Here is a 16,218-nt window from a genome sequence, read left to right as displayed (position 1 = left end):
AGTTCCAGAGCTTGGGTGCGGAGCAGGAGAAGGCCCTGTCACCCAAAGAGTGTAGACGGGCTTGGGGGACAGTAAGGAGAGCAGAATTAGCAGAGCGAAGGTTGTGAGGTGGGGAGCAGGGCGATAATAGTTCAGACAGGTACTGAGGTGCCAAGCCATGCAGAGCCTTACAGGTGAGCGTGAGGATTTTAAAGTCCACACAGAATTTAACTGGATGCCAGTGCAGGGACTCCAGAATAGGAGTGATGTGATCATTTGCACCAGACCTTGTCAGGATTCTGGCTGCTGAGGTTTGGACCAGAGTAGATTTAGATACCCCATCGAGTAGAGCATTACAGTAGTCAATTTGAGAGAATACAAATGTTGATCAGCTTTTCAGCCACAGTTAGTGGTAACATAGGGCATAGTCTAGCGATATTTCTGAGGTGAAAAAAAGATGTTTTGACGATATGCTGCACATGTGGGTCGAATGTTAAGCCAGAATCGAATATAACTCCAAGGTGGAATAAAGGTTCATACTGAACACAGGAGTCCCATATGGGTCTGAACTGCCATTGGACACTCAGAGTGTTAGTGGGACTCTACAGGGCCCTCCAGAAGTATTGGCGCCCTTGGTAAAGATGAGCAAGGAAGACATTGGAAAAAATGTCTGTGTTGTTTATCAGATAAGAGAAATCTGACCTTTCAGTGAGGTTAAATTATTCTAAGAAAAAAAATCCTGATGAAAAATGAACATGTACTATTGAGAGAACAGTTAAAAATAAAAAATATATATTTTATATTAATTGTAAGAATACAGAATAAGAATGTTGTAAGAATACAGTCTGATTAACATTAACAGAACATTTTTGTATACCACAGAGAATACACAGAAAAATAATCTCAATAATCTGTGATTTTCCTCTCTCACAGGGCAGGGACAATAGAAAAGATATAGAGAAAATTTGAAATGGGGTGAAGAGTGAAGATATCTGTGATGAGAACTTTATAATGTAAATAATCTGTGATCTTTCTCTCTGACAGGGGAGGGACAGGCTGATTCCCATGAGGCACCACAGCGTCCCTCAGAGATCAGGATTGTGCTGCTGGGGGAGAGAGGGTCTGGGAAGAGCTCAGCAGGAAACACCATCCTGGGCAGAGAAGAGTTTGAGACTGAGGGAGTAACTGAGGAGTGTGTGAAGAGACAGGGAGAAGTAGCTGGGAGGCAGATCACTGTGGTCGACACTCCAGCCTGGGATGTGTGGCTGATGAGGAATGATCCACAGCAGATGAGACAAGAGATTGTGAAGATTGTGTCTCTGTGTCCCCCAGGACCCCACGCTCTCCTCCTGGTGATTCCTCTCATCACACTGAGAGAGAAACAGAGGAGAGTAGAGAAGGAACATCTGGAGCGTCTCAGTGAGAGAGTCTGGAGACACACAATAGTGCTGTTCACCTGGGAGGACACACTGGGAGACACAACCATTGAGCAGCACGTTGAGGGAAGAGGGAAGGAGCTCCAGTGTCTGGTGGAGAAGTGTGGGAACAGGTATCATGTTCTCAACAACAAGAACAGGGGTGACCGCATTCAGGTGACAGAGCTGCTGGAGAAGATAGAGGACATGGTGGCAGGAAAGAGTGATTGTTGTTATGAGATTGAGGAAAATGATTTACAGGAGATGGAAGAGAAGTTCAGGAGTTTGGGAATAAAGGAGAGACAGAGGATAGAAGAGCTTCTGCAGAAGACACTGGGACCCCAACTGCTTCCCAAGAGTGAGTTCATGTTCTCTCTCTGATAGGGGTCACACCTCAGTAAAGTCAGTTTAATACAGATATTAAATGGGGTCATGTTATCATATATTAAAGGTTCTGATAGAAGTCTGAGTAGCTCTGAAATAAATAATTTATTTTCATTTTTTAATGAGATAAGTAATAAATGTTAACTTCGAGTGATGTCCTGGATGCCCAGTTCTACAGCAGGGCTCTGCAGGAAAAGACTCACAGCTGTGTTGGAAACAGAGCCCTTGTGGGGTATCTACCCTGTACAGCAACAGGTCTCCACTGGGTCACACTGTGAGCTCTGTTGAGACTCCTCACTCACTGCAGCTCATCTCAGTACTGAGTTTCTGAAGAGGAATAATCTGTGATCTTTCTCTCTGACAGGGGAGGGACAGGCTGATTCCCATGAGGCACCACAGCGTCTCTCAGAGATCAGGATCATGCTGCTGGGCCAGAGAAGGTCTGGGAAGAGCTCAGCAGGAAACACCATCCTGGGCAGAGAGGAGTTTGACACTGAGAGAGGAACTAAGGAGTGTGTGAAGAGACAGGGTGGAGTAGCTGGGAGGCAGATCACTGTGATCGACACTCCAGGCTGGGATGTGTGGCTCATGAGGAATGATCCACAGCAGATCAGACAGGAAATTGTGTCTCTGTGTCTCCCAGGACCCCACACTCTCCTCCTGGTGATTAATCTGAACCCATACAGAGACTGGAGATCAGCGGAGGAACATTTGGAGCTTCTTAGTGAGAGAGTGTGGAGACACACAATAGTGCTGTTCACCTGGGGGGACAGACTGACACACACAACCATTGAGCAGCACATTGAGAGAAGAGGGGAGGATCTCCAGTGGCTGGTGGAGAAGTGTGGGAACAGGTATCATGTTCTCAACAACAAGAACAGGGGCGACCACACTCAGGTCACAGAGCTGCTGGAGAAGATAGAGGACATGGTGGCAGGAAACTATGGGCTGTACTTCACCACTGACATCAAAGAAATAAATACTGAACGAGAGATAGAGGAGCTGAGACAGAGGGAGGGGGAGGAGTGGAGCAGGAGAGAAGAGGAGCTGAAGGAGAAGATGAGAAAGACACTGAAGGAAGAGGAGCTGAAGAAAGAGACAGAGGAGCCCAGACTCCCTGTCAAGAGGAGGAACAGTATAGACTTCATCCCTCCTGAGAGTGAGTGTGATTGATGCTGTATTACTGAGTCACTGATCTTACTGGTCATCAAACTGAAAGATTCAACCATCTTGTGTCCTGTTAGGAATTAAAATCATACTGTGCTCTCGGACCAACACTCGGTCAATCAAGGTTTATTGATCGATGCACGAACAGTACAGCACACAGCGGTGTTGTCAGCATTGAAATCTGCGAGCTCGTTAAAGGCTCGTTAAGAGGGATAGAAGAGTTGGAGGACAGGAATTTATAGGGGTTAACATTGGGATACAACAGATTACACAACTGCAATTCAGATTGTGTGGAACTAACGCAAGGATAGGAGGTATTGAGGTGTCCTGACAGTAGTAGGGTACAGGGTAGGAGGTATTTAGGTATTTAGGTGTCCCGACAGTAGTAGGGTACAGAGTAGGAGGTATTAAGGTGTCCTGACAGTAGTAGGGTACAGGGTAGGAGGTATTTAGTGCTCTTCGTAGGTGTCCTGAGAGTGCCAGTGCCCCCTGTCAGTTCAAGGAGGTAACTGCAGGTGTCTGCTGTGGTTGGCTGTTCAGCAGTCTTACTGCCTGGGGCAAGAAGCTGTTCTGACACCTGGTGGTCTTGGTCTGATACTTCAGTACCGTTTTCCAGATGGTAGTAGAGAGAGCAAGTTGTGTTTAGGGTGACTGGGGTCCCTGAGGATGGACCTGGCCTTCTTGAGGCATCTAACACAGTAGATATCCTCTGTGTTCAGTAGCGCAGCCGGTAGTGTTCTGAGCCAGTGTCACCACCCTCTGGAGGACCCTGAGCTCGTGGGCGGAGCAGTTACCACACCAGGCAGTGGTGCAGCCGGTTAGGATGCTCTCAGTGGTGCAGCTGTAGAAGCTGGTCAGGATGTGTGAAGGCAGGCTGAACTTCTTCAGTATGGGGAGAGAGAACAGGCGCTGTGTTGTCTACGGGGTTGGTGTGGTGGGTCCAGGTCTGATCGTCCCGGAGCTTGGTGATGAGCCTTGAGGGTACGATGGTGTTGAATGCTGCGCTGTAATCAACAACAACATTCTCACATACGTTTCTCTCTCGTCCAGGTGTGAGAAGGCAGTGTGTAGACCAGGGGCGATGGCCTCCTCAGTTGATCTGTTAGTGTCAACGGCAGCTCTGAAGTCCAGCAGGACAGGAGTGGGTGAAAGAGCCCATCAGCAGATCATTAGAACCCCAGACAAGAGCTGTTTCTGTACATCAGTCTGAAAGACTCGTCACAGCTTGTCTGCAGATCAGTGAGTCTGACTGAACAGCAGCAGCCTGTTGTAGAATCTGTGTCAAACAGGGTGAGATGGAGAATTACTGAACAGAGTGAAATACCAGCAGGATGATTGCACTGGACTGCACTCTCCTAGAGTGCTGTTCTTCACTGGAGTGAAGAGATTATCTCTCCTTCTTCAATTAATGTCCTTCTACACTCTGCCCCTGTAACAGTACAGTACTGCAGCATGACTGTTGTTGCTTGAGGCCAGTATACAAACACAGATTCTTCATATTAAACTTGATTCACTTTGGAAAACAATATCTGACACAAGTGAAAGTCATGAACATCAGGTAAAACTGTGTAGTTATCATGATGCCCAGGACTATAAGTTTCTTTTATAATGACTTTCAAGTTTTGTCTCTTGAGCAAACTGAACCCTTCTTATCTGTGGAGAAGTTGGTCTCCTCTCATGTGTCACCTCCCTGATGCTCCTGTCTCTCCTCCTGTTGCAGTGAGTGAAGTCGAACCCAGACTCCAGCCCCGCCCCTCTGATCTGAGACTGGTGCTGCTGGGCAGGACTGGTGCTGGGAAGAGCGCAGCAGGAAACACCATCCTGGGCTCAGAGGAGTTTCCCTCTGAAACCAGCAGCTCCACGGTCACTCAGGAGAGCCGGAAGAGGACAGGACAAGTGTCCGGGAGACGGGTGACTGTGGTGGACACTCCAGACTAGCTCCATGCCAGACTGCCCCGGGACCCCACACCTTCCTCCTGGTGACCCCGCTGGGCCGATCCTCAGGGGAGGAGAGGAGGACACTGGAGACAGTCCTGGAGATATTCGGGGAGAGGACCCTGGGACACACCATGGTCCTGCTCACCCACGCTGATGAGCTGGCCAGCAGGACGCTGGAGGAGTCTGTGCACACAGGCAGCAGGGAGCTCCAGTGGCTCCTGGAGAAGTGTGGGAACAGGTATCACGCCCTCAACAACAAGGACAGGGGCAGCACTCAGGTCACAGAGCTGCTGGAGAAGATAGAGGAGCTGGTAGCAGGAAACAAGGGCAGCTACTACAGCACTGAGACGTACCAGGAGCCCGAGTCCCAGATCAGACAGAGGCAACTGCAGATCCTGAGGGACAGAGAGGAGAGCAAACAGAGGGAGGAGGAGAGACTGAGGGAGAAGCACCAGAAGGAGCTGCAGAACCACCTCCGCAGGATGGAGGAGGAGATCCAGACACGAGAGGAGAAGATCAGAGCGCTGGAGGAGCAGATAGCAGAGCTGGAGGAGAGGCTGAGGGAGGAGAGGGATGAGGGGAGGAGGAGAGAGCTGGAGGAGGAGCTGAGGAGAGAGAGAGGGGGGAGAGAGAGGCTGCAGAGAGAGATGGAGGAGGTGAGAGAGGAGCAAGAGAGGGAGAGGAGAGGGAGAGAGGAGACACACAGGAGGGAGATGGAGGGGCTCAGGCAGCACTATGAGGAAAAGGCCAGAGAGGAGGCAGAGAGACACAGAGAGACTCTCCAGCAGGTCAGTGTGTCAACAACACAGTTCACTCCAGCAGGACAGGAGCACAGGAGCTGCAGGAGGGAGATGGAGGGAGTGAGAGAGGAGCAGGAGAGGGAGAGGAGAGAGAGGGAGGAGACACACAGGAGGGAGATGGAGGGGCTCAGGCAGCACTATGAGGAAAAGGCCAGAGAGGAGGCAGAGAGACACCTGGACCTGGTGAAGCCGCACTTCAGCACAGGAGCAGTGATACTGGGAGCAGGACTGGGGGAGCAATAGGGGCCCTAGCAGGGGCCCTGAGGGGCCCAACAGGAGCAGCAGCAGGAACAGTGATAGGAGCTGCAGTAGGAGCTCAGATAGGAGCTTTACTGGGAGGAGAAACCAGAGCAGCAAAGACTCACACACAAGAGCACACACAGCCCGCAGACACACAAGAGCGCACATAACCCGCAGACACACAAGAGCACACACAGCCCACAGACACACGAGCACACACAGCCCGCAGACACACGAGAGCACACACAGCGTAGTCTCACACACAACCTGAAGGCACTCAAAAATACACAACCATCAGACACATAGAGAACACACACAGCCCACAGACACAATGAGCAGACACACACAGCCCGCAAACACAATGAGCAGACACAGACAGCCTGTAGACACAACCCTCAGACACACAGCCCGCAGACAGGAGAGAGAAACAGACAGGAGATCGAGGAGCTGAGAGAGAGCTGAAGACACTGAGACAGGAGCAGGAGAGGGAGAGGAGGAGCTCAGGCAGTGTTATCGGAGTGACAGAGAGACACAGAGACACTGCCGCAGGTCAGTCACTGATCCACACAGTCTTTCCCAGCCGGAGAGGAAGACCGGATACTTCCTGAACACAGAGTGAGGACTCTCCACTGAAACACTGATCTCTTCCTCGTAAGAGATCTGACTCACTGAAAAACAGCCCTTAGTGTCCCATGTGAAGAAAACTCATTTTAAATAATGTTCTATTTTTATCATGTTTGTATTTTGGTATTCTTTGTATATATATATAAATGTCATGAATACTTTTGGATATAATTCTGACATTGTATATGTGTGTGTAACAGAATATATGTATATAATTGTAACAGTGGAACAGTGAGTTTGTATCCAGCTGTGGGTCTGGCGGTGTCCCACCCGGTATAAGAGCACAGTGTCGCTGACCGGGACTCCGCGGTGGGAAAGTGGCCGGTTGTGGCCGAGATGGCGAGCAGCTGTTTCCGGCGGGCGCCAGGCAGGGTGGGCCAGGACAGGCGTGAGGCGGCCGGGCTGTGTCTGCGGTCCCAGCGGGGGCGTGTGCCTCCTTCTCACAGCGCGTCTGGTGTGGGTGTCCGAGGGGCTGCTCATGAGGGGTCTTGAGGAAGAGACAGAGGCGCTTCAGCGCGACGGTCAGCCACACTGCGCGCATCAGGCCGGCCGATCGCTCGGACACACAGACCTTTCTGGAAGAGAAGCGCGTTTTCACCTCCTTCAGCCGGAGTGCAGCTGCAGAAACACACCGCTCGCTTGTGCAGAAGGACGTTGAAGCGCCGCTGGAAAACCGACGTGATGATGAAAGACGTCGTTTCATTACGGCGCCCAGACCCGCTGCCGGCTCGTCCGGCAACTGGGACTTCATATCCCGCAACGGCGATTTACAATCTCAGAATCGCGACTTTATTTCTGGTCATTGGGACTTTATATCTCGCAACAGCGACTTACAGTCTCAGAATCACGACTTTATTTCTGGTCATTGGGACTTTATATCTCGCAATTTCGAGTCAGAAAAGTCATAATTTCGAGATCTAAAGCCGAAACGGCGGCGCGTTTTTTTTTCTTTCCACTCCCTGGTGGACACGGCTTCCACAGAGGAGGGAGAGAAATGGACTTTTATGTTTTTATATCGACTTTATTCTCCTGAGCCGATCATCAAGGAGCAGAACTGGCGCCAAAACCCGCTTCCGGCTCGTCCTCCGGGTGCCGCTGCGGCGCCGGTTGCTAAGCGACGCTCCGAGCCCGAGCGCTCGAGCTCCTCTCGGGGCGGTTTTATTCCCAGCTGAGGAGCCGCTCCTGTCCTGGAAATCCCGGGAAGGACTGGGACTCCCCTCCTGTGGGCTGGGAGGCTCTTCCCGGGTGTTTCCGCAGACGAGGGGAGTCCTGGTGTCCTGGGAAAAGGCCCCCTGTGCTGCGGGCGTCTCCGAGAGAAACGGGCTGTTTGTGTGGGAAGATGCTCTTTCCTCAGGAGGGGAAGAGCCGAGCGGGAAGGAAAGTTCTGGAAGTGCGTCTCCTCTCCGGCTGCTCCAGTCCCAGTGACGGCGACACCGGGACAGGACAGGAGGGATGAGCGGGTCCTCTTTCCCACACGGGGCATTAGTGGGGTTTGTTAGGACACAGGACAGAGAGAGAGAAAAGGACACCAGTGGGAGAGAGTCCTGAAGCTCTCAGGTCTGGTCTTGATCCGGGTTGGTCCCAGTCCCAGTTTACACTGGTTTACAATGTGGGACTTCTGCCCTGACACGACCCCACACGTGTGTCTCCACAGGAGACAGGAGTCCTGTAACGAGTAACCCTACAATACAACAGTATCCCAGTTAATTCTTTAGCCTTGGAAAGAGGTTCAGACACAGTGACCCTCTCCCTGATCCTGCTGGTGGATCTCAAGAGATCCAGGGATCCAGTCTCTGTCTGGGATCTTTGCCCATCAGTCAAACACACAAAATGACAAGTAATAAAAATAATAAAAAACTTTATTGTATAGAGCGCCTTTTAAGGTGGCTTCCCAAAGCACTTTACAGAATGACAACAATAAAACAAAATGATACACAAGATAAAACAATTACAACACACAGAGGAGACTGTGGAAGGTGGTATTAAGAAGAGCAGAGGGGTGAAGAATAGAACCAGTTCAGTAAAGGCTTTTCTGAAGAAGAGGGTTTGGAGTATGGATCTGAAGGAGTTTAGAGAAGGTGACTCTCTGATATCCTTGGTGAGAGAGTTCCAGAGCTTGGGGGCAGAACAGGAGAAGGCCCTGTCACCCCAAGAGTGTAGAGGGGCTTGGGGGACAGTAAGGAGGGCAGAATTTGAAGAGCGGAGGTTGTGAGGTGGGGAGTAGGGCGATAATAGTTCAGACAGGTACTGAGGTGCCAAGCCACGCAGAGTCTTACAGGTGAGCAGGAGGATTTTAAAGTCTACTCAGAATTTGACTGGCAGCCAGTGCAAGGACTCCAGGATAGGAGTGATGTGGTCACTTGCACCAGACCTGGTCAGGATTCTGGCTGCTGAGGTTTGGACAGACTGCAGTTTGTTCAGAGTTGATTTTGATACCCCTGCAAGTAGAGCATTGCAGTAGTCAATTCGAGAGAATACAAATGTGTTGATCAGCTTTTCAGCCACAGTTAGTGATAGCATAGGGGGTAGTCTAGCGATATTTCTAAGGTGAAAAAAACATGTTTTGACAATATGCTGCACATGTGGGTCGAATGTTAAGCCAGAATCGAATTTAACTCCAAGTTTTTTTGATTAGACTAATAATTTAGACTTTAATAAAGAACTGGGGTGCTGTTTAAGGCAGCCCCAATACAGAGAGAACAGGAAAGAAAGCACACCCCAAAATTACAGGGGTGCTGTCTGGAGAAAAGTCCTGTGTCTGTGGGCTGTGGGTGCTCTCGTGTGTCTGCAGGCCGTGTGTGCTCTTGTGTGTCTGTGGGCCGTGTGTGCTCTTGTGTGTCTGCGGGCCATGTGTGCCCTTGTGTGTCTGCGGGCTGTGTGTGCCCTTGTGTGTCTGCGGGCTGTGTGCGCTCTTGTGTGTCTGCGAGCTGTGTGCGCTCTTGTGTGTCTGTGGGCTGTGTGCGCTCTTGTGTGTCTGTGGGCTGTGTGCGCTCTTGTGTGTCTGTGCAGGCTGTGTACTCTTGTGTGTCTGCGAGCTGTGTGTGCTCTTGTGTGTCTGCGAGCTGTGTGCGCTCTTGTCTCAATCATCTTCTGTGACCTTCTTCTCGATGTCCAGCTTGTGGTCCTCAATCACTCTCCTGTATCTCCTGTGTGTCTCTGATGCCACACAGTGAGTCTGTCTATCACTGTGTTTTGTCTCTCTACTGTCTCTCTCAGCTCCTCGATCTCCCTCCTGCAGCTCCTGTGCTCCTGTCCTGCTGGAGTGAACTGTGTTGTCGACACACTGACCTGCTGGAGAGTCTCTCTGTGTCTCTCTGCCTCCTCTCTGGCCTTTTCCTCATAGTGCTGCCTGAGCTCCTCCATCTCCCTTCTGTGTGTCTCCTCTCTCTCTCTCCTCTCCCTCTCCTGCTCCTCTCTCACCGCCTCCATCTCTCTCTGCAGCCTCTCTCTCTCCCCTCTCTCTCTCCTCAGCTCCTTCTCCAGCTCTCTCCTCCTCCCCTCATCCCTCTCCTCCCTCAGCCTCTCCTCCAGCTCTGCTATCTTCTCCTCCAGCGCTCTGATCTTCTCCTCTCGTGTCTGGATCTCCTCCTCCATCCTGCGGAGGTGGTTCTGCAGCTCCTTCTGGTGCTTCTCCCTCAGTCTCTCCTCCTCCCTCTGTTTGCTCTCCTCTCTGTCCCTCAGGATCTGCAGTTGCCTCTGTCTGATCTGGGACTCGGCCTCCTGGTACGTCTCAGTGCTGTAGTAGCTGCCCTTGTTTCCTGCTACCAGCTCCTCTATCTTCTCCAGCAGCTCTGTGACCTGAGTGCTGCCCCTGTCCTTGTTGTTGAGGGCGTGATACCTGTTCCCACACTTCTCCAGGAGCCACTGGAGCTCCCTGCTGCCTGTGTGCACAGACTCCTCCAGCGTCCTGCTGGCCAGCTCATCAGCGTGGGTGAGCAGGACCATGGTGTGTCCCAGGGCCCTCTCCCCGAATATCTCCAGGACTGTCTCCAGTGTCCTCCTCTCCTCCCCTGAGGATCGGCCCAGCGGGGTCACCAGGAGGAAGGCGTGGGGTCCCGGGGCAGACAGGTTAACACAGAGCCCCACATCCCGTCTTCTGTCCCCCTCAGACAGTCCGGCGTGGAGCCAGTCTGGAGTGTCCACCACAGTCACCCGTCTCCCGGACACTTGTCCTGTCCTCTTCCGGCTCTCCTGAGTGACCGCCGAGCTGCTGGCTTCAGAGGGAAACTCCTCTGAGCCCAGGATGGTGTTTCCTGCTGTGCTCTTCCCAGCACCAGTCCTGCCCAGCAGCACCAGTCTCAGCTCAGAGGGGTGGGGCTGGAGTCTGGGTTCGACTTCACTCACTGCAACAGGAGGAGAGACAGGAGCATCAGGGAGGTGACACATGAGAGGAGACCAACCTCTCCACAGATAAGAAGGGTTCAGTTTGCTCAAGAGACAAAACCTAAAAGTCAGTATGAAGGAATCTTACAGAATGAACATCTGGGAATTAGTCTTGGGCATCATGATAACTACATAGTTTTACCTGATGTTCATGATTTTCACTACTGTCAGATATTGTTTCCCAAAGTGACTCAAGTTTCATCTGAAGAATCTGTGTTCATTTACTGGCCTCAAGCAACAACAGTCATGCTGCAGTACTGTACTGTTACAGGGGCAGAGTGTAGAAGGACGTTAATAGAAGAAGGAGAGATAATCTCTTCACCCCAGTGAAGAACAGCACTCTAGGAGAGTGCAGTCCAGTGCAATCATCCTGCTGGTATTTCACTCTGAAACTGACCACACCCAGAGTCCAGAGTCAGAGTCCACTGTGTCTTTATCAGAGGATGACAAGAGAGAAACAGGCTTAATGCTTCTCAGCACCTGTCAGTGGAATAAACTCCACCTCATGTTCCTGGTACCACATCCCCACTGCTGGGCTGAGCTGCAGTGATTCAGTGTCTGTCGGTCAGGAACTGTCCCTTCAACCCTGAGACCTGCAGTCTTGAGCAGTTTGTTAACAAAGCAGAATTCAGACTCCAGGCTGTTCAGTAATTCTCCATCTCACCCTGTTTGACACAGATTCAACAACAGGCTGCTGCTGTTCAGTCAGACTCACTGATCTGCAGACAAGCTGTGACGAGTCCTTCAGACTGATGTACAGAAACAGCTCTTGTCTGGGGTTCTAATGATCTGCTGATGGGCTCTTTCACCCACTCCTGTCCTGCTGGACTTCAGAGCTGCCTTTGACACTAACAGATCAACTGAGGAGGCCATCGCCCCTGGTCTACACACTGCCCTCTCACACCTGGACGAGAGAGAAACGTATGTGAGAATGTTGTTGTTGATAACAGCTCAGCATTCAACACCATCGTACCCTCAAGGCTCATCACCAAGCTCCGGGTCCTCCAGAGGGTGGTGACACTGGCTCAGAACACTAACGGCTGCGCTACTGAACACAGAGGATATCTACTGTGTTAGATGCCTCAAGAAGGCCAGGTCCATCCTCAGGGACCCCAGTCACCCTAAACACAACTTGCTCTCTCTACTACCATCTGGAAAACGGTACTGAAGTATCAGACCAAGACCACCAGGTGTCAGAACAGCTTCTTGCCCCAGGCAGTAAGACTGCTGAACAGCCAACCACAGCAGACACCTGCAGTTACCTCCTTGAACTGACAGGGGGCACTGGCACTCTCAGGACACCTACGAAGAGCACTAAATACCTCCTACCCTGTACCCTACTACTGTCAGGACACCTCAATACCTCCTACTCTGTACCCTACTACTGTCGGGACACCTAAATACCTCCTACCCTGTACCCTGCTACTGTCAGGACACCTCAATACCTCCTACCCTGTACCCTCCTACTGTCAGGACACCTCAATACCTCCTACCCTGTACCCTACTACTGTCAGGACACCTCAATACCTCCTACCCTGTACCCTACTACTGTCAGGACATCTAAATACCTCCTACCCTGTACCCTACGACTGTCAAGACACCTAAATACCTCCTATCCTTGTGTTACTTCCACACAATCTGTGAATTGCAGTTGAGGATTTAAACAGACACAGATACAGCCTTGATTGACTGAGTGTTGGTCCGACAGTCTTGAGGAACAGATTACAGACACTGAGCTGCTGTGTGATGGATTAAATCTAATCTCCCTGAGAGAAAACAGTTACAATTACAGCACAGAGGATTTAAACAGACATAGATCTGTGTGCCACTGTGTTAGTAACGCAGTACAGAGCGGAGCACAGTATGATTTTAATTCCTAACAGGACACAAGATGGTTGAATCTCTCAGTCTGATGAGCAGTAAGATCAGTGACTCAGTAATACAGCATCAATCACACTCACTGGTGGGAGGTTCAAGATCTTTACTGTTCCTCCTCTTGACAGGCAGTCTGGGCTCGTCTGTCTCTTTCTCCAGCTCCTCTTCCTCCAGTGTCTTTCTCATCTTCTCCTTCAGCTCCTCTTCTCTCCTGCTCCACTCCTCCTCCAACCTCTGTCTGAGCTCCTCTTCTCTCTCTCTCTCCCTTCTTTCATACTTCTGTCTCAGCTCCTCTGTCTCTCTCTGTCTCTCCTCCTCCCTCTGTCTCAGCTCCTCCATCTCTCTCTGTCTCTCCTCCTCCCTCTGTCTCAGCTCCTCCGTCTCTCTCTGTCTCTCCTCCAACCTCTGTCTCAGCTCCTCTATCTTTCTATTGTATGTCTCCAGTTCAGTGTACAGTTGTTCAATGTCAGTGGTGAAGTACTGCCCATGGTTTCCTACCACCATGTGCTCTATCTTCTCCAGCAGCTCTGTGACCTGAGTGCGGTCGCCCCTGTTCTTGTTGTTGAGAACATGATACCTGTTCCCACACTTCTCCAAAAGACACTGGAGCTTCTTCCCTCCTCTCTCAATGTGCTGCTCAATGGTCGTGTCTCCCAGTGTGTCCCCCCAGGTGAACAGCACTATTATGTGTCTCCACACTCTCTCACTGAGAAGCTCCAGATGTTCCTTCTCTACTCTCCTCTTTTTCTCTCTCAGTGTGATGAGAGGGATCACCAGGAGGAGAGCGTGGGGTCCTGGGGGACACAGAGACACACTGCGCACAACCTCCTCTCTGACACGCTGTGGATCTGCCCTTCTTATAAAAGAGGAAACCCAGTCTGGAGTGTCGACCACAGTGATCTGCCTCCCAGCTACTTCACCCTGTCTCTTCACACACTCCTTAGTTACTCCCTCAGTGTCAAACTCCTCTCTGCCCAGGATGGTGTTTCCTGCTGAGCTCTTCCCAGACCCTCTCTCCCCCAGCAGCACGATCCTGATCTCTGAGGGACGTTGTGGTGCCTCATGGGAATCAGCCTGTCCCTCCCCTGTCAGAGAGAAAGATCACAGATTATTTACATTATAAAGTTCTCATCACAGATATTTTCACTCTTCATCTCATTTCAAATTTACGATAAAAACTCCTCTATATCTTTTCTATTGTCCCTGCCCTGTGAGAGAGGAAAATCACAGATTATTGAGATTATTTTTCTGTGTATTCTCTGTGGCATACAAAAATCTTCTGTTAATGTTAGTCAAACTGTATTCTTACAACATTCTTATTGTGTATTCTTACAATTTATATAAAATATATATTTTTTATTTTTAACTGTTCTCTCAATAGTACATGTTAATTTTTCATCAGGATTTTGTTTCTTAGAATAATTTAACCTCACTGAAAGGTCAGATTTCTCTCATCTGATAAACAACAGACATTTTTCCAATGTCTTCCTTGCTCATCTTTACCAAGGGCCCCAATACTTCTGGAGGGCCCTGTAGAGACCCACTAACACTCTGAGTATCCAATGGCAGTTCAGACACATATGGGACTCCTGTGTTCAGAATGAACCTTTATACCAACTTATTTTAAAAATACATGTAAAAAACTGTAAAATCATTCAGTCTGTCCTGATTCTTCAGTAGTGAGTCTAAAATATCACATTTCATAAAGACATGTTTGGGACTCAGACACCTGGCTGGGAAATCTGTGTGTTGTATAGTTTCAAACCGCTTAGAAACTATCTACTGTGATCCCCACTGAAGAGAATTAGCATGATGTTAGTTTAAAAACAGTGAAACTGACAAGCTGGAGGAACTGAGTCTCTTTAGTCTGAAGGGAGTGTCCCACACTGACAGGGTGAAGATAGTGAACCATATATATATAAATACATACAAAATATTCAACATCCTCAGTAACAGTCAGTCATCATTAAAGACCAGTTAGATATTGACACCTCAGAGTTCCTCAGAATTAACACTGAAACTCAAAGCAACACTAAGACTTAAAATCAGGAGTGGGAGGCTCTACTGTACACAGAGAGGGGTGGGAGGGGGGAACAAGCTGCCCAGTAAGGACAGGAGAAACCGCTGCATGAGAACCTGGAATCACTACTAATTATGGGCCAAATAAATTCCTCTGTTGTTCATCTGTACTGATTCCTCTCTGGTATTATCAACTGTACAATAAACACGGCCTCTGAGCAACAAACAGGAAATGTTCATATCTGAGCGTGTCTGAGCATCATGAATACTAACAGTGTGAATCCAATACGATCAGGACACAGTCAGGCTTTACATCAATCATTTTACCTTAAATAAACACCTTATTAAAATATTTAGTGAATTCCAAACAGCTTGAGTTGACAGTACCGATCTCTGATCCCCAACAAGAGAAAGTGAAAGTACATCAGCTCCTATCTCTATCTCCAAGTTCAGACCCTGTGTGTCTGACAGACAGAACACACTCTCAGCAGACAGGAAGACACTTCTCCAGCTGCTGCTGTGCTCTGTGACAGAGAAGAGACCCTCAGTGACTCCCTTACCGACACTCTGACAGGTAGAACAAGAGAAAACTCACCAGGGCTGAGCGCTGAGCTCCTACACGCTGCCATCTCTCTCTCTCTCCTTTTCTTCCTGCTGATGTGAGGTGGGGGGTTTCCTGTCCTCACTGTGACGCTGCTCTTGCGCCACCTAGTGGATTCATAAAGTTAATCACCAACTGAACAGGTTCATCAGTAAGAGCAAAATAAAACACCAGAATACCCAGATCAACTCTTACCAGCATCCTTGGACACTGAGGTCCACACCCCTACTCTCACACACAGTGTCCTGGATCTGTACTAACAAGCAGTCGGGACACTGGGATCCACACCCCTACTCTCACACACAGTGTCCTGATCTGTACTGACCAGCATTCGGGACACTGGGATCCACACCCCTACTCTCACACACAGTGTCCTGATCTGTACTGACCAGCAGTCGGGACACTGGGATCCACACCCCTACTCTCACACACAGTGTCCTGATCTGTACTGACCAGCAGTCGGGACACTGGGGTCCACACCCGTCTGGATCTATGAAGTCAATGAGGCGCTGCAGTACTGCGCTGTCCCCACCAGGGGGAGACAAGGCACCAGAAGTCAGAGGCCGGAGCTGAACTGCTTCAGGAGAGAGACAGATCGGGGAAACAGCAGGCCAGAGAGAGCAGGAAAGCAGACAGGAGTCAGACAGTAGATAACGGACCTGAGCAGCTCATCGGCTTGTTCGCCCCTCCCCCAGCTCTGTCTGGAGAGAAGCCAGGGTATCGGCTTGTTCCCCTCTCCCAACCCTCTCTGTGTACAGTAGAGCCTCCTGTCCTGACTGGAGGAGCTCACCCA

The 16,218-nt window shown here is 50.1% G+C and overlaps 4 protein-coding genes and 1 pseudogene across 9 annotated transcripts in view; 2 read left to right on the top strand and 3 right to left on the bottom strand.

Annotated features, from left to right (window-relative positions):
- Window positions 1–15,467, bottom strand: part of LOC148671901 (uncharacterized) — a 122,966-nt gene extending 107,499 nt beyond the window's left edge. Inside the window, exon 1 of the mRNA XM_088632748.1 lies at window positions 15,420–15,467. Coding sequence (XP_088488874.1) covers window positions 15,420–15,453 — 34 coding nt within the window. The 5' untranslated portion in view covers window positions 15,454–15,467. The remainder of the gene's footprint in view (window positions 1–15,419) is intronic.
- Window positions 1–16,218, top strand: part of LOC148671873 (uncharacterized) — a 641,462-nt gene that overhangs the window by 167,316 nt on the left and 457,928 nt on the right. For all 7 annotated transcript variants that reach the window (XM_088632700.1, XM_088632701.1, XM_088632699.1 and 4 more), the window contains one exon: window positions 1,024–1,752. In XM_088632700.1, the coding sequence (XP_088488826.1) occupies window positions 1,024–1,752 (729 nt within the window). The remainder of the gene's footprint in view (window positions 1–1,023; window positions 1,753–16,218) is intronic.
- LOC148671881 (GTPase IMAP family member 8-like) overlaps window positions 1–16,218 on the bottom strand; it is a 423,522-nt gene that overhangs the window by 147,490 nt on the left and 259,814 nt on the right.
- On the top strand, window positions 4,623–6,776 carry LOC148671903 (uncharacterized; annotated as a pseudogene).
- On the bottom strand, window positions 8,389–11,262 carry LOC148671902 (GTPase IMAP family member 6-like). The gene has a single exon (XM_088632791.1). It carries the CDS (start codon window positions 10,931–10,933, stop codon window positions 9,677–9,679), a length of 1,257 nt encoding a protein of 418 aa, XP_088488917.1. The 5' UTR covers window positions 10,934–11,262; the 3' UTR covers window positions 8,389–9,676.

The sequence above is a fragment of the Lepisosteus platostomus genome, chromosome 5 (assembly GCF_059453375.1).
Source record: "Lepisosteus platostomus isolate fLepPlt1 chromosome 5, fLepPlt1.hap1, whole genome shotgun sequence".
Taxonomy (NCBI): Eukaryota; Metazoa; Chordata; class Actinopteri; order Semionotiformes; family Lepisosteidae; genus Lepisosteus; species Lepisosteus platostomus.
This window is presented reverse-complemented; position numbering and strand designations above follow the sequence as displayed.

Excerpts from the sequence above, each read along its gene's own strand:
- LOC148671902 (XM_088632791.1), bottom strand. The coding sequence starts at position 10,933 with ATGTGTCACCTCCCTGATGCTCCTGTCTCTCCTCCTGTTGCAGTGAGT.